This window comes from Nipponia nippon, unplaced genomic scaffold (genome assembly GCF_047370975.1).
Source record: "Nipponia nippon isolate SJK-2023a ecotype South Korea unplaced genomic scaffold, ASM4737097v1 scaffold_6, whole genome shotgun sequence".
Classification (NCBI taxonomy): domain Eukaryota; kingdom Metazoa; phylum Chordata; class Aves; order Pelecaniformes; family Threskiornithidae; genus Nipponia; species Nipponia nippon.
This window is the reverse complement of record NW_028262380.1, coordinates 31,009,383-31,027,560: the sequence shown is the minus strand read 5'-3', so window position 1 is coordinate 31,027,560 and position 18,178 is coordinate 31,009,383. Positions and strand designations below refer to the sequence as shown.

The following is an 18,178-nucleotide window of genomic DNA, read 5'->3' as shown; positions in this document are numbered from 1 at the left end:
TTTTTTTTCCTTGTCTTCTCTCTGTATCTCTTTATAAATTGATGCCTGTCATGGTTTAACCCCAGCCAGCAACTAAGCACCACACAGCCACTCACTCACTCCCCCCTGGTGGGATGGGGGAGAGGATCAGAAGGGTAAAAGTGGGAAAACTCGTGGGTTGAGTTAAAGACAGTTTAATAGGGAAAGCAAAAGCCGCACACGTAAGCAAAGCAGAACAAGGAATTCACTCACTGCTTCCCATCGGCAGGCGGGCGTTCAGCCACCCCCAGGAAAGCAGGGCTCCATCACGTGTAATGGTTACTTGGGAAGACAAACGCCACCACTCCGAACGTCCTCCCCTTGCTTCTTCTTCCCACCCACTCTATACGCTGAGCATGACATCATACGGTATGGAATATCCCTTTGGTCAGTTGGGGTCAGCTGTCCCGGCTGTGCCCCCTCCCAACTTCTTGTGCACCCCCAGCCCACTCGCTGGTGGGGTGGGGTGAGGAGCAGAAAAGGCCTTGACTCTGTGTAAGCACTGCTCGGCAATAACAAAAACACCCCTGTGTTACCAATGCTGTTTCCAGCACAAATCCAAAACACAGCCCCATACTAGCTGCTATGAAGAAAACTAACTCTACCCCAGCCAACACCAGCAGAGTGCCCCACTCTAAAGGCTAGAGACCTTTGATTTCCATATTGCCATTACTGCCTTGGAATTTACTCACGTAGCACTTGTTTGAATGTGCACAACTTAAAACTACTTTTGTATCTTTGTGCGGACAGCCCCTGTTCTCTCCCAAGAGAGAGCATGCACCTGCACGGGAGGGTTCGTCAAGCACGGCCCTTCCGACCCTTCCTGGCATGGACAGAACACCCTTCCTTCTTTAATTCCTTCAACTCTCCTCCCTGGGTATTTCCCCTGCTGCTGAACTGCCAAAGAAAAATACTTTTAGAGGAATAGAGACGATCTGAAATGTCAGCTCTGCCACTGGGCAAGGAAGCCGAGACTTGCATTTAGCTGAGAGCACAAGTCGTTTAGAGCATTGCTTTGAAGAGCTGTGTGATAACATGTAACCCGTCAGGGTGGTCTGATCCTTTCTGCCTCATCCTTTTGCCCTGATCAAAGTGCGAACATCTATAATAAGCATTTAATAATTTGAAATTAATTAAATGTTCAAGGAAAGGTGGGAGGGAAGGAAATCCGGTAATTGAAACTGAATGCCTGGAAATTAGAAATATGCTTAGCCTTTTTTACAGCCTGCGGTTCTCTTCTTTCTGTAATACCACACTAGATGCCCAGGTGAAGATACCCATCTTTTGCCTTTGGGAATTAAATAATGCTTGTGCAAGTCACATGCAACTTCTAGATGCCACACACCTCCTGTGCCCCAGGAGTCAAAACAAAATTAGCTATGGAAGTGCTGTAGTTGGAGTTAAAAACTGTCAGCAGCCACCAGTGATAACACCGCTAGCATATAGCAAGCAAGATTATCAGTTTTCTTAAAACTGAACTTTGGAAATAGCAATATATTTTTCCATAAACTTATCAGGAAGAAGAGCTGTGATTGTAACTGCTGCCACACCTGAAGCAGTGCTGTTCAACGGCATTCTGCTGCCGTGCAAACTCAGAAACAAAACCATGCTTAGATGAGAATGCAACTGTTAAGTCCTTGTAAAGATTAGCAATCCAAAGGTTAGTTGCACTTCTCAGTCTCGGGCATTAGTGATATAAATGCCAGAAGATTTCAGCTGTTTGAGGGTAACGTATCATAAGAACAAAAATCTCCACAGCCTTACTGGCATTTGTTGTAGGTGGTGAGGTTTGACCCAGCAGGCAGCCGAACGCCACACGGCTGCGCACACTTCGCGCGCTGCCCGCACCCGCAGTGGGACGGGGGAGAGAATCGGCGGGCGGGGGGAAGAAAGAAAGTAGAACTCATGGGTTGAGATAAAGACAGTTTAATAGGACAGAAAAGGAAGGGAAATGATAAAAGACTATACAAAACAAGCGATGCACGATGCAGTTGCTCACCACCGGCTGACGGATGCCCAGCCCGTCCCCAAGCAGCGATCGCTGCCCCCCGCCCAACTCCCCCAGTTTATACACTGAGCATGAGGCCATACGGGACGGCGTAGCCCCTGGGCCAGTCTGGGTCAGCCGGCCTGGCTGTGCCCCCTCCCAGCTGCCTGGGCACCGGGCAGGGCAGGGGAAGCTGGAAAGTCCTTGGTTTAGTGCAAGCACTACTGAGCAACAACTGAAACATCAGTGTGTTAGCGACATTATTCTCCTACTGAATCCAAAGCACAGCACTATACCAGCTACTAGGAAGAAAATTAACTCTATCCCAGCCGGAACCAGGACAGCAGCATACGGTCTCTACCACTGTCAGACCCTTTGGCAACTATATTTTCACTTGGGAAGTAAATTTAAATAATCCAGAAGAAATATATAGAGTACCTGCCACATACAGATAGAAAATGTTACGAGTTAAATGTAACCTGTATCTACATTAGCAAAAGCCTGTAGCTGTAACCTGCCGAGGTGCTGACTTCAGGGGCTGTACGAGGTCATCTATGGAAAAACGCCATGTCAGTACAGCAAGTGCCATTACATCATTATATTCACGTCCCTGGAAATTAAGGATAACTCAGGTTATATTAGGATGAAACTGCCTGATCCTCTTAATTCAACATCAGAGATTTTGTTTTTTCATATACAATATCCGAGACTAACACGTAGGTAGGCTCAACCACCAACCCCTTTCTAGAAAGGTGTCGCAAAACCACTCACGTGAACACGGTGGCAGTGCTCCAGCTGCTGCGCAGCCCGCCCCGAGCTGGCGGTGCAGCCGAGGCAACGGGAAGCCCGTACGGCAGCAGGCTGCCTCCTACAGCGCTCCGTGAACGGAGCCCCTCATTAACTTCCACATTTCCAGAATGGGTATCCGACTATTCTATCTCAAAGCAGCAAGCCCAAGCACCGGCCCAGCGTATACGTACCCGGTTGCATTGCCCTAGGAGGAACAGCCTTGCTTGCAAACCGGACCTGTACTTTGGTTCAAAAGGTTTCCTTTGAAAAACTTTGGCCTGGCAGGACAGAAATTACGAGTTTACCTTAATCTTTGCTTATTGCACTCTGCCACATGATGTAATAAGACAGGCCTTACCTAAGGACTGGGAATAGGCACCTTTGAAAATAAGAAGCACAAGCTCTTTCTCATTTTAAACATCTCGGTCGATGCGAGCTATTTTCATCCCAGTCGGACCATCATCATCTCCATATTGTTTCTGTTGCTCAAGCCTGGAAATGAGTAGTTCCAGATGACGTGCACTTCTAAACCTCTCGTGTGCACAAGCAGAGATGGACACTCCTGCTTTGGAGGTTCCTTTGGCAGCGACGGTGAAATCGGCCGCAGCTGCTACCGCATCTCACCCCAGCGGGGAGAGCTGCGAGACGGACGGGAAGCCTGCAGTGGGCGGTTGCCCATCTCCCACGTTGCAGGCGCAAGGGTTTGCAGCGCCTTCCCTTCAACACTTAAGACACTCGCTCGCGGTATTTCACATTCTCCAGATACAAAAGAACAAGAAACTGCACAGGACTGTGACAACTGAAACTTCAGCTCGTTACCTTAAATGTTTCTTTCGTATTCTAAAATGCAAGGCAACCCCCAGACCTGCCTCCATTTAAACTTGTTCTGTATTTTGTTTCTGAAAAGCCGGGCCTCGGCTGGCTAACATACCAACCAGCTCCTTCCCTAGAGGCGCCACGGTCTAGGAAGTGGCTACACTTACTGCCTCGGGACAGAACAGAAAGCCACGTGGGACACGCTTCCCCACCAGTACAGCATCAAGCCTGCTCTGCCACCCCGAAACTTGCGCTTTTGCAACTCCCTGCTCTGCCAATGCTCCTCCTACCTACCCGAGAGCAGCTCCGACGCTGCCACGGCAGGACTGAACCCCAGGTGTGGCTCTCTTTCTTCCCCATGAGCAAGCTGATGTGGCCAAAAGCTCTCAACCACCCTCTCCAAGCGCTCGCCTACAGTTTCAGAGCTTGAGCATCTCTAGAACATCACATCTCCCCCCCACCCCCAGTCTGCTCACCCGCATACTCCGCTCAGCCTTGGTGCTTTAGTGCACAGGCTTAATGCTCCTGCAAGTCGGTAATAACTTGTCAGGACAGTACCTCGGAAGAGAGGAAGCCGGTGGTAGAGCTAGCTGCTGAAAAGACAAAATAATCCATGCCCACACGCCCAGCTCCGCTGCAAAAACACAGTTCAGCTCATTGAGGATCTTGAAGGAAGAAGTTAGATGAAGGTGCAACACAGGAGCCTACAGAACCGCATAGCGCGTTCAACCAGAAAGACATGCCCCACGGTTCCTACTTTATCTCTGAGCATAAGGAGAAGTAGGGACAGTTTCTTTTATTAAGAGATCAGTACCTTCCACTTTGGGCACCGGGTGGGGAAAGGAGGGGAATGACTGACTGCTCACGTCCATCAGCACCTCCAGCATCACCACGCTAGCGTCCAGCTCCCCACCCTCTGAATCCAGCAGGCATCACAAGTCGCCGCAGCATCGGTCCACATCTTCTCGTGTTCTGCCTTCAACACCTCCGGCGCTGGCTGTTTTAGCCCAGGGCCAGTGACCCGGCTCGCATTCTCCCAGAACATCTTTTAGCCCTAGCAAGCCGACCCACTTCGTCTTCCCAACAGCACACCTACCTCTTCAATTAAGACCCGCTACTTTAACGAAAGCATAGGCACAGGAAAGGCTTTAACAAAATCTGGAAGCATTTGATGCAGCTTCACCCTAAAGGGTAAGCCATATAAATACATACATATATGTAGGCACGCACACACACGCACTCTCCTTAAGATATTACCTATATCTCAAGTACCTGGGTATTTGGAGACAGAACAGTGCCGCACACCTCTCCGACAGCAACGCGCTAGAAACACAAGAAAGAAGTATGAGGAAAGCTGCTAAAATCCCAACCCCTGAGCCAGCCGACAGGCAAGAGATGGCTGGGGTGCGAGTGGAGGAAGGACACCATTTGTGCCAGAGACAGCGCAGCAGACACCGTGCTGCTAAAAATACATCCGTGGAGTCTTCCATCGCCTTCAACAGGCTTCGGTTACATCCCAACTACATTCTTTAAATTGTGAAAAATTCCAACAGGCACTTGACAACATTAAATCACTGTAATTAGTAGCAACTACTAAAGCACCATTCAAAGTTTTTACTAAAATTCCATGAGCTATCTAATTTTATAATAGATTTCCAAGGATAAGTCAATGTTTGCGCTTTAAAATAAATAAATTAAAACCACTATTCAAACTAACTCCTACCTGCCTCGCTACCGTTAGAGAGCAGCCAAATACATTGCTATGACTGGTCAAAAGCAGTACTTAGCATCACGTACAAATTTGTGATAGTAAAACACAAATGTGGAAGTTGCAGGGATTTGTTCTGTAACTTCACACTTACCTCTACAAACACCCCATTAAATAGCTTCACTTTTCTGTTGATCCTAATTGTTTTCATATCAAAACAGTTTTAAGCAGCGCATATAAAGTTTGGAAAGCTTCTACATTAGAGAATGGCCAAGTGGTTTGGCTTTTTTGATTCTGAGTAAGAATTTTCTGCAGGATGAACCGCGGCACCACAGTTACTTTACCCAGGACACATCCGTATGAACGTACTGTAGCCCAGCAGCACCTCTTTTGATTCATACAACAAGCAGTTGTCCAGTAAACAGTTAAAAGCTTAGGCTCTTCCCTGTTTTGGGTTCCCTGTTCCTGCCCTGTTTTAACATGACCTCTGCTACAAGTCCCCTCCACACAGGAGTTGAAACACACCAGGGACAGAGTGTGCATTTTCAGGTTGTGGGAAAGAAGAGTCTGCAGGCATTGGCTACACTGTTTGGTTCAAGAGGAGAAAAAAAAAAAAAAAAAACAACAAACCCAACACAACACCAAACCCAAAAACCACAACACCAAACCAACACAGCGCCTCACCTAGTAATTAGCGACAGTGCTGCCAGCAGCACCCTTCCTTCAGGCCAAGACACAAACATCGAGGCCTGGAGCCTGTTTCCACACCACTGTGCAGGACAGGCATTGCGCTGCTGCAGTCTGAAGAGTTTGAGAAATGTGGCATGAAGGCTGTTTCTGGGCAGAGAAACCTAAGAGAAGGATTAGGGACTGCTCTGTTTGTGAGCTGCAAATGGAACGGTCAAATCTGTAATGCTCCGTTATTGCTTTAGCTTCCATAAGGCAGATTCATAATATTAGAAACCATATCTTCTATTTTACAAGACTGCTACTGAGTAGATCTTAGTGGGTTATTTAAGCCGTTACCTCAGAATCCGAATCATCGCTGAAGAGCAGAGAGAAGCATGTATTTCAGCAACCCATACACCTCCAGTGGTCAACATTTTCAAAGTCTTTATAACTGGCATTTTTAACAGTACCCAAAATAAATTTAGTAAACTTTCTTCACCTTAAGTGCATAATTCCTGCCACAAAATCCTACCTAGTGATTACAGGAACCATCAAAAACAATACTGAAAATAACTCAAATGAAGACACTATTTTTTATTAATACTCTTCCAGATTACATTTCTATTCCTAAAAAGAAAAATAGGAACACATCTAAATCTAAGAATTCCATTACTGTTCAACCCTGGGAATGGAACACTTAAGTTGGACCGTTTTATTACTTTCCATATACTTTAATGTTTCAAAATTAAAAAAAAAGTCAACTAATACTAGCTCCGGATAGATTGCATATTGAACATGGTAGGGTGTTAATCACCACACATCAATTTCCTGATAAAAATCCCTGATTAAGAAGTTTTCCCTCTAAATTAAATTTATAAAATTCTCTGTCAGTGGCTCAGCCACTCAGTGGTATAGGAACTGCTCCCAGGTTTCTTGTTGCTTAGATTACCCAGCCTCAGGCGCACCCTGGAACCGAAGTCCTTGGAGGTGGGAGCCAGCAGTTTTCTCCTTAACACCGTCTGTTGAGCAACATGGAACAAGACAGTCTGCTTCGAGAAGCCTTAAGAATCAGCTCTTGCAGAAACAGGAAAGGTGACCATGTGTAACAGAGGAAGAACAGAGGAAGCCTCAATACTTTTGAGAGTAAGTAGGTCCTCAAAACTCAGCTGAGTCAGGTCCAGCAAGAAAACCACGTAAATCCCACCAAGGCAGCAGGCACCACAGAGTGAACAAACCAGACAATAAGCAGATCTCCACTGCAGAAGCTGTCCATAAATGTGTCAGTCCCATGAATCATTTGCTATAAAAAGTTCAGTGTCTCATCTTCAGTGCTTGTTTAACTATAATTCTGTACATTATATACAAAACCACACAAGGATAGCTGCTTGATGCTTCCAATCCTTGTTCTTCTGCAGTGATGAAAAATTCTAAAAACCAGAGTCTGGACTTATAAATAGTGCAGAAAATGCAAATGCTAAGAAGACAATGCCTCCTATGATTGTCACTGAAAAGAAAGAACAAACCAAAAAGAAATTAGATACTGAAAGTTAAATATCTTCCATGACACATTACAGATTTTTTTTTTTTTAAATGTCTGATTCCCAAATAATCTTACTTTAAAAATTATGCTGCAAAGAGTGGCCATTGTTTCTAGCTCAGTCTCAGGATGCCCATATGCCATCCCATTGTCTAACTGCACCTACAAGAACATTCTGGTCCTCAGAAGGAAGCTTTGTTTTACTCATTACTTTAGCTAGTATAAAACTAAGGTTGACGCCTGCTGTTGAATATTTGACTGCATGGGGAAAAATAAGATACAATATTCTCATGCTGGAGCAAGCCATCAGTTAAGACGGACACACCAATTAGCATTTTTTGCACCATTTAGGTAACTATATTGAAAGAGACAGCATCAAAAACATTAACTGTTTGCAATGGCCACGATCTGCAGGAGGCTGGGACAGTATTCCGGGAAAGCACCCCTGTATTTAGATGGTTCTATGCTTCTCTAAACAAGCTAACGAGCTAGACGGATCTTTGGTCTAACCTAATAAGGCTGTTCCTGTGGCCAAAGATCCATGCTGAGCTTATTAGGAGCATATGAAATCATTGTTAGATTAGCACCTCATCATCAATTTCCTTGCCAAACAAACAAGACAGACTGCGCATTTCACTTTTTGCAGTGAAGTTGTTTTTTCACAACCTCTGCAACTACAAATATTCTGAATGAACATTTATAGGAATCAGCTTCACAGAATCCTTCCTGGGAGCAAGAAATCTCACTACATCGCAGGATTGACAGTTGAAACAAGCTGCAACATAATCTAAGGAGAAAAAAAAACAAATGTAACCTTACTGGTACTTCCTGTTACAGATAACAGGTGTGATGAAAAAAAAAATTTTGCCACATACAGAGTAGCTTTTAAAGCTTTTATATGGCTGGCATAACTTCTAAGTATGAAGTTCTTTTTCCCACCTGAAGGTCTGCCCTCAGAATTACAACAGAATTTCTATTACCCACTGTCAAACAATACATACCAATTACTCAAAATACTTTCCTTCCTCTGGTCTCCTACAAGCTAGCTAATAGCGAAGCAAAACGTGCTTCACCTGTGTCCATCTTTAAGCCTGGAGCTACAGTACCCATTTTGATTCCTTAGATCAGAGTCAGTAAACCATTAAGTTCAATTAGGGTCAGACACCTTGGAAGCATCCCACGCAGGGTGGTGGCACGCGCTCGGACTCTGCCTGGCAGGGGGGACATGCAGCTCTGGGAACAGTGCAGGGTCACCCCCACGAGGGGAGCTGCCTATGGGGCGGGGGAGAGGTGGGATGGAAGACACAGACTCAAAAAAAAAAAAAAAGTTTTTGGGTTTTCCGAAAGTTTTAAGAAACACTGTTCCCAAGCATGTAGTTATTTACACCACAGACATTACCAGCATTAATGCATTCTTTTGGCCAGAGTGAGTTTTCACTTACCAGTCCTAACAGAAATTTTTTGTGCTATCATTCTCCCTCCAATAACTGCTAGACCAGTGCATAGGCAATGTCCCACTGTTCCTCCTACCGCCACACCGTAGGGGTCCTGAGGAAAAAAAAAAAAAAAACAAAAAAAAAAAAACAGAAGGGAAACATCAGCACAGTTGAAAACATGAAGGAGAAACACCTTGATTCCCTGGTTGCACACTGTCAGGCACGGAGGATACTCTCTGGTGTTTACTCTGCTCCACTATCCATCACTGCCTTAAAGACCAGTAACTGTGTACGTCCGCTAGCAAGACAGACTTAAATCTAAATCTGACTAATATAGGAGCATATGGCATGTTTCAACCAGGAAGCATCTTAAAGTTGTTAAATATAGATCCAGAAATCACTCTGCTGTACTTAAAACAATTAAGCAACCTCTAGAGGGAAGGTGGCAGCTGCTGAGAAACACAATATGCATCAGCTGGAAGAACACCAACTTAATTATAAAGAGAAAAATAAATCCATGAACTGTAAAAGAAAGCTTTCAGCAGCTAAAACATTCTGAACTTCATCCAGCTTCGCAAGCTTGTGCTCTACACTCTCCCCCCAATCATCCAAAGAGGGAAGCATGAAAGAATTTAACTCCAGAGGATAATCAACTGTTTCAAAGTTTACTGTCAACAACAGCTTTCACATCACTGCATAACAAACAGCTACTCAATACATGAACAAATCTACTATGTAAAGAAGTTTCTCAAACCTACTTACAAATCACACAGTTAAGGGCAGCATATGTATTGAACACCTCATGAAACAGAAGACTTCAGCATTAGAAACAGAAATCAATCTTTTAATGACCAATAAAGAAGGCAAGGTAGGAGCATGACTTTCTGCTGTACAAAGATGAATGACAGAAAGTGGAGTTGAGTCCCCTGAACATCTCTTAAGTGATGCTTTTAGCCCCAAGAGAAAAAAATGCTGCTGCCTTAACATGAGGAATGCATGAAATCTCTAACAAGCAAACAGCAAAACTATCTAGGAAATGATACAGTGTGAAGAAAACATACAACATCAACTAGCCGAGAGAACTGAAACCACATGCCAGTCAGAAAAGCTGGCAAGCACCAAGCAGAGGACAGGTAGGAAACCACCAAGAAGCACAGGTTGGAAGCCGGGCTGTGCCAGCAGAACACACCTACCTCCAGGACTGGGAGCAGGACCCAAAGTTCCTGGAAATCCCTGTTTCCCTGCTGTCAGCAGTTACCTGTACAACCGCCACTGGCAGAGGGTAGATCTCACCCCCCACCCCATTCCCTAGAGCTGTCCGTGGAAGGTAACAAGTTACTATGGCTTCCCTCAGCGTAGCATCTCCAGGAGCAGAAGTGCTCAGACGCAGCAGCCAAGGCAAAGCCAGTCTAGTAGGACACTATGGAGTTTCCTCTTCTGTTTCCTCAAACAGATGAACAATTCTTATACACAATAAACTATTAAGGTTTAAAATAAAGTTCTTAAGGACTGTTGTCAGGATTAGGTTAAGACAGATTTAACTTGTTCCCCTGGTGGCGTATACACCAAGACAGCCGAATTATCACCTTTTTTTCCTCCAAAGGAGCTCTGTTTGTTTGTTGTGACAAGATGAACATTCAGGTAGTATTTTGTTTTCTTTTCACTGAAGAATGTATGGTCCCAGCTCACTTAACCACACCACTCAAATCTCTGTATAATTTCTTTCCTCGTAAGCACCTCTGTAGTACTCCTGCTATATATCTTAGTACTTCACAGACAAGCATTTATCTGAATACATTATGAAACAAAGGGGTATAAAACAATACCACAGACAAAATGAAAAAAGATCCAGATCATAATCATTCACTGATTTCAAAAGCCAAGATCCAGATAACTTCAATTCATTTTTTGTTGCATTCGTTTTTGTAGCACTTGTACAAACACTTCATATGCTAAAGGCACAGCATCCACAGTCTTTAGTTGCAATGCTCAGCACTTCACAGATCAGACCACAAAGTCTGATGGACACTTCCTAATGGGAGACTCAGAAAATGCAAACCAGAAGTCAACCACCACCTGTGAAAATATGGGCTTAAGCAACTTGCTTAGCACCATACAAAAACTTGGGCAGAGGCAGCAATAATTCATTGTTTTCCAAGATGGCATGTAACTGCCTGAAAAATGAGATCATCCTCTTGTCCTGCTGCTCCCTGCCTCGTTAGCTGTAAGCACCTTCCCTAGACTGTAATAAAGACAAGAGGTTCCTAAGGATTATAGCCTCCTTCATTACGCAGCCCTTATTTACCCCTAGGGAAGGTCTGAAAGTGCACTGAAAGAAGCACGAGTCCTAGGGAAAAAAATGTAAATTATCACAATGCATGAAAAAGCACAAGCAAGCTACTTACGTTTATTAAAAGGTTGACTCTAAGTCTTAATTTTCCTTTAAATATAACACAGTTATATACATTCCAATCATCATGCTGAATATCACTTCATTTACAGTATCACTTACTGCACAGCAGTTTAGAGTTTATTTTAGTTCTATACACTGTACCGTATTCACTTAGATTTTTACAAAGAGGGATCTTTTTTAACAGCTTTAAGTTTGCTGGGAGGAAGGTCTCTTTTTAAAGCTACTGTGTTAAAACTGTATGGCCACACAGATCAAAGAAAAAGAGGTTCTATAACATCTCTCAAACACTGTAACAGGAAACAATTGTATTCAGCTGCGTGATATAAAACAACTATTTCCAGAAATGCCTGTGCAGTTCCAATCATGTACCAATAGTTTCAATAATACACAGAGCTTCAGTGCATTTATTTTCAGGTCTTGGGACAGCTGTAACACTAAGTAAGGCTCAGCAAGGCAGCAGGTGTGAATCTGATACCTCCTGCAAGAGCATTTTGTTTCTCCCACTTCTCTGCAGGCAACCCAAAGAGGGCAAAAGAACAGCGGGCATTCTGCAACACTCACCTCTCTGGCGGCCAAGACTATGGTCGTTAACTGGGAACGATCACCCCATTCTGCTAAAAATGTTAAAGTAAAAGCTTGAACAAAGATTGGAGAAATAAAATGTAGCCACTTCTTCTGAGGTATAGTCGTTCCAGGCCCTGATTCCACATCTCCTGGACCATTTAACAGTTTAGTTCTCTGAAGCTGTGGAGGATAAGGGGGGGGGGGGGGGGGGGGGAACAACAACCAACCGTAAGATTAGAAGTGTCACCTAAACAACCCAAATGAAATACTTAAACTGTAAAGCTAGTATCTGGAATGTTATTACCCACTGACTGCTGCATTATCAATATATTATTTATATTAGACACCATTTTACAAAGGTAGCTATATATATGCACACACATATGTGTGCGTATATACACACACACATATATATACCTGTAAACACCTCTAACCTCCAGTTATTGCCCATCTTGTACTGCTGGCACTTACACAGCAGTTTCAGTAGGAATGATACCTGGTTTCTAACCACAGCTTTCCTCCTATTTTCAAAGCAGGTATCCCCCTCTTCCCAAGTGGTGGCTCTCAAATTAGGATTCCATAAAATTAAGGGGAAAAAAAAAAATCTTGAAAGAAATAAGATTAATACTCCACACTATTCCTTAGAAGTGGACCAGTATATTTAGAAAGTTATTATAACAGAGACCTTTGCTGCAACCCTACAAACCTCTGCATTATTCTGCCTGATCATAAAAAGAAATAAAAGTAGAGGCAAGAATAAGCTGTTGATATCCTGTCTGCTAGTAATGCATTTAAAAAACAACAACAACAAAAAAAAGACTCCATGGAGAAAATCCCTTTTTTCCTGAGAAGCCAGGCTTGCCACAGAACTGGAATCACCTGTTGAAACAGCCTCCAGGGGCCACTCTGTCCCACTTAGCACACGTTTTCTGTGTCAGATTATCAAACACAGACAGAGCTGAACACCCCAAATGACAGTGCCATTCTGCAGCTTCACAAGTGTAACTATTTCATGAGCCATAATTCACACAGTTTTTTACTTACTTCCTCATCTTTTTTTTTAATTTCTGCTTGAACTTCCTCCAGCTCTTCCTGACCCTCATCTGGACTCATTTTCAAGCCTTCCCGAAGCATTCGGATGCCAAAAATTGCAAACAGTGCCGTTGACACATAGTATGTGTACACACGAGGAATAACTGTGGTGGCATAGCCAAATAAAACTGAAAAGAAAACAAATGTGTCATTTAAAAAAATAAGCATGAGGATCATAATTGTTTTTCCCATATCTAAGAAATGCTCACTAGCAAAATCTGCGATTCAAATATCCACTGATAAATAAATATTGCATCTTTTGTTAGTTTCATATCTTTTTTTTTTTTTTGTGCAAGACAACAACACTCTAGAAACTCCAACCATTACTGTTCATACCAGAGACTGAAGTCCATTAACACACGGACAAGGCACACCAAGCAAAGCTGATGTGCTGCTATTCCCACCAGCCAGTCCAAGCAACATTATCTTTCCCATCAAGGACTATGTAAGTCCTGCCTTTCTCCAAGCATGCCATGAAACTATCATCTGTAATCATGTTAGATTAGTCACAGTGCATACCAGTTAATTCCATTTTTATATATGACTACTTGTTGGATAGCATCTCTTTCCAATCATTTCATTTATCAAAGTTAGAATAAGATTTTCTACAAGATAAACCTACTAGACATACCCACAAATAATCCAGCTGCGTGAATCCATGTCTGTCTTCTTTTGCCAAGTGCAAGTAGCTGCACATTACTATTCCCTTCTCTCCCACACTCCCCGTAAACACACAACATGACCAACTTTGATCTTCCTTTAATTTAAAAGCACTGATCCCACTCAAAGACCAAAAAGCTACCTCCACTGTGCATTTACTTTTACAGGTATCAAAGGCGATCAAACTAAGCCAAAACTAGTTCTCAAAGGAGAAGAAATATGTATCCAGGACAAAGTACTTGCTTCTTCACAAAGTAAGACTAGTTAGCATTTTTGGACAAAAACCGCCTGTATAAATGAGAGGAAATTAAAACTCCACACCTAGCATGCGTGGCTGCTTGGACCATGCACTCACAACTGTTTCTGTTGCTTCACTCCACGTGCAATTATCTAAAAGGAAGCATATTCCTATGTGTGTTCTCTTGCACACACTTTCTTAGTTGAAAAATGCACTCAGAAGTTACTACATAATCTGGAAATTAATCTCCACTGCCACTACCAAAAGTAAGACTGAGACCAAAATTAATCAGGCTGTACTATTAGAAAACATGGCACATACATATATGAATAACAGTATTAGTTGCACAACTAAACAAAAAAAGGAGTTAAACTAAACTTCGTTTTAAAGATTGAAAACACCAAAGTAAAGCAATGCAAGAAACTATACAAAAAGATATTTTTGTTAGCACTACTTGCATATACAAGCATAGAAATAATGAAATGATCGGAATGATATGACAGTTTATTTTGTTACAAGGGTCAAACTGTCGCTAAGCATAGCCCAAGTAGTGACTACTTGGAGCCAGTGAGTTTAATTGAGCACATTTTCATGAAATCAAGGTGGGCAAAACCCCCAGAAATTTACAGACACAACTTGTATAAAACAATGGGAGAGGGGAGAAAAAAAAAAAGAAAATAAAAAAAGGCTCCTTTCTGAAAAGGAAGAAATAGGTGGGAACCTCTAAACTGGGGGATAAAGCAGAAAAGAAAGCTTTTAGGAAAAAGCATCAAGAAAGATTTGAAGAAACACTTGGTATGGAAAATGGGAGAGCTGTAATGGGCAGGAGAAAAGAGATTGCAAGATTTACAGAATAGTGCATCACCTGCAGTACTAAATAACATTAAATGAAGCAAGCACTGCAGAAGTGGAAGAAGCATTAAAGACTGTTATATTAAGTGAGTAACAGAAGAAACTCATACAATGCTATCATTACACACAGTGCAAATGGAAACTGCTCCATGACTGCAATAATAATTGCAGCAATATACATAGCAACAGCTACACATCCAAAAACCACTCATAGAAACACTCGCCAAGAAGCCTGAAGCCAGTTAATTGGCTCTCTCCAGTCTACATAAACCAATGAACACTATTTCAATTATTTCTGAAATGGGCATTGTTAGAAATGAGCACACCTACAACAAAATGTATGCTGCATCTGATATACCTGAAGGCCACTCCATTTTACGATCACGGCTACGTAAGCACCCACAGCTACAGGTTCCTCAAGTGCCACCTGACACCTCACTCCCCTCCCAGCTCTTGGCTCTGTCAGTACCACCCACCCCGAAGGATCACAGCAGAACGTTGTCATCTTCCACTTACGCAGCTCCCAGCACAAATCCAAACAGCTACACATAGAGGGACACAAGCCAGACAAGGGCAATTTGTCATCATCTTAAGAATCTTTCGCCTTAGGAGGAAAAAGAGAAGTCACTCCCACATTCCCTTTAGGCATGCTAATTTAACAGGAGCTAAAAATAAAAAGGAAACTAGTGGCCCAAAAATCAAAGGAAGTGTTTAAGCTCCCAATCCCATTCCTCTTCCTTAAACTCATAGCGAGGTCTAGGGAACCCAAACACCTCATTACAGGTAAGAGCCTAAATATTCAACCTGAGCCATTGTCCCCAGGAAAACCCTTCACACTCTTCTCAAAAGAGAAAACTGCATATACCTACTACCTTCACTTTAATTTCCATTAAGATTTATTAATAAATACATACCCAGCACATTTTAAGAGGTGAAACAAAAAGAAGAGAGTGCTAACCTGATAAACATGTCATCAGTCCCAAGGCAAGCATAGCACCAGCCAGTACAGTCAAACGGTTGTACCGCATTGCCATGATGGCTGCAATGAAGAAGGTCTTATCCCCCAGTTCTGATACGATGATGACCGATATAGCAGCCACAAATGCATGAATAAAGCCCAAATTAGTCTTGTCAGCTGACTCTTCATTGACAATGTGAACTGGAGCAACCGCGGAGGACCCCTTCTGTAAGGGGTGGAAACAACAACAAAAAAATCCACTAGTTAATTACACTTGAAGAGTCAGGTTGCAGAAGTACTGAGCCTTGTATTTCTCCTGTCATATCATACTGCGTAGTGTGACATTTTAAGTATACACCTCTCGTGCAGCATTAATGATCATTAACTAGTTACTGGCTGCCACCTACCTCAAATTGCTAGTTAGGCACTTAACAAGAAGATCAGATCGTGCACCAATTATTAAAGCAGTATTTCATTGTGCACACTGTTACCAGAACACGAGAACTAGTATTACAACAAAACATGGGGAAAGCTGCTTTAGTTCAGCTCTAGTATTGCTGTCTTCACAATCCCTGGCTACTTACTTTACGACCTTGACCAAACAGGCAGTTTTCCGATATAAATATTAAGAATTAAACTCTTCAAACTAAAACTGGGCAACTCGGATAGCTTAGCAGAAACACAAAGTCCTTTCAAAAACTTGTCAGGATCACTTTCTTCCCTTGCAGAATCTTTGCATCTCAGCTGCATTAAAATTTTACACAAGTTTTCATCGGCTTTTTTTGTACATGCTCCATGTTTGTTGAAAACTTGCTTTAAGACTTTCTAGTGGGCAAACTGGACGAGCACACTCCAGATCCCACTTACTTACCAAAGTGTTTACTTTTACAGAGAGTAAGATATCTACAGTCAAAAGCAAGACCCAAAACAAGGAAGTCAGTGTTCACGTGCTTGACCAGAGATGGCTAAGAAAGCTTGTTGCAGCACATCTACCAGCAGAGACAGACTGCAACGTGTTTTAACACTGTGCCTTCCCAGCATTCCGCTTTTAGCAGTGCTGTACGTTTTTTGGGTTTGATATTTAAAAGTTTCCATGCTCTATATGACACATGATGACATCTCAGAGTTCCTTCACCTTTAGCAGCGCTGTAAATTTGGGGGTTTGATACTTAAAACCTAGCATACTCTATATGCTTCATCAAGCCATATGTTCATAATTTTTTCATCCCTCTGCGTGATCACCCGGCACTAGAAATCCCCTCACCAAGAACACCATTTTAAAAGTTTTAACACGAAGAAGTTAAACTGAAAATATCGAGGAAACACTGGCAGGTTTTGAGTCGCAACAAAGCCTGCTTTCATCTGCTTCTGTGAGGAAGACCCGGAGAGGTCGGTTCGCCCCCTCAGCATGCCAGCAAGCGGAGGATACAAACATTTGTCTGGTAAAAAAAAAAAAATAAAAAAAAAAAAAGCAACACTAGCCCATTTTTCACGTCGGACCTAAATCTTCCTCTTTTAGCAGAAAAAGGGAAAGCTGCAGGGCCACAGCAGGTGGCCCTGCAGCTTTCCCTTTTTCTGCTAAAAGAGAGGAATTTAGGAGTCCGATGGCCTCCGAAAGGCGAGGCGCCCTGCAGGCCAGGCCCGCCCGGCCCGGCTGAGAGACCGGGGCCGGTGGTTGTGCAGGCAGCCGGCGCGGCCCGGCCCCGCCTCACCTCACCTCAGCCCGCGGTTCGGCTCCCTGCGCCGCCGGGGGTGGCGGCGGCTCCTTCTTCCTGACGGGTTCTTCCTCCGGAGCGGCTCGCAGCCCCACCGGAGCCGCCAGCAGCAGCGACGCCGCCAGCAGCAGCGCGGCGGCCCGCGGGAGCGGCGGCGGGGACGGCGGCGAGCCCATGGCGGCCGAACGCGGGTGCTGAGGGGAGGGGGCGGCCCGGCGCGAGGCCCCTCTTAAAGGCGCCGCGTCACCGCCCTGCCCGCAGCGCCCCAGCCCCGCGGCCCCGCAACCGTCCCCCAACTGTTTCCTGCAACGGCCCGGCCCGGAGGGGGCGGAGCCGCGCCGCGCCGATTGGCTGCGGCCGCCGCTGACGGACGTCCCGCCCTCCGCCCCCCCCGCCCCGCCCCGCCGGAGCGGGCCCGGCACCCGCCGCCCGTCGCCGTCCCCCGCGGAGCCCCGCAGCGCCCGGGGTGAGACCCCAGGCCTCGGTTTCCACCCCCTTCGCCGGCTCCCGGCGTCGAGAGGGGACGAGCAGGGCGGCTGTGCAGCTTTCCCAGGGAAGCGGGCGAGTCGAAGCGTGTCCCTCCTCCGCTCCGAGTTGCCTACGGGCAGGGAAAGGGCGCTGAGGGACGGAAAGCAAAACGGCTGCGTAAGAAGGCAAAAAAAAAAAAAAAAAAAAAATTGCATAGAAATGGCCCAGGCACATCCAGGTTTTTAAAAGCCCAAGTAC

General features: G+C 44.3%; 1 protein-coding gene across 2 annotated transcripts; it reads right to left on the bottom strand.

Moving 5' to 3' along the window:
- Positions 1 to 6,561: 6,561 nt before the first annotated feature.
- TMEM165 (transmembrane protein 165) lies at positions 6,562 to 17,763 on the bottom strand. Of its 2 annotated transcripts, none has more exons than XM_087735549.1 (6): positions 17,455 to 17,763; positions 15,738 to 15,963; positions 12,982 to 13,157; positions 11,935 to 12,117; positions 8,967 to 9,072; positions 6,562 to 7,491 (listed from the first exon to the last, which is right to left on the bottom strand). In XM_087735549.1, the coding sequence occupies exons 1-6, from the start codon at positions 17,626 to 17,628 to the stop codon at positions 7,415 to 7,417; spliced, it is 942 nt and encodes a 313-aa protein (XP_087591675.1). In that variant the 5' UTR covers positions 17,629 to 17,763; the 3' UTR covers positions 6,562 to 7,414. The 2 variants fall into 2 exon arrangements, with proteins under 2 accessions (XP_087591675.1, XP_087591676.1); XM_087735550.1 differs by lacking the exon at positions 17,455 to 17,763 and adding an exon at positions 17,002 to 17,142.
- Positions 17,764 to 18,178: the final 415 nt, after the last annotated feature.

Coding starts and splice junctions, on each gene's coding strand:
- TMEM165 (XM_087735549.1), bottom strand. CDS start 17,628: ATGGGCTCGCCGCCGTCCCCGCCGCCGCTCCCGCGGGCCGCCGCGCTG. Junction 12,118..12,981: donor TTAAAAAAAAAGATGAGGAA/GTAAGTAAAAAA, acceptor TATCCTCCACAG/CTTCAGAGAACTAAACTGTT. Junction 9,073..11,934: donor TAGTCTTGGCCGCCAGAGAG/GTGAGTGTTGCA, acceptor TTTTTTCCTCAG/GACCCCTACGGTGTGGCGGT.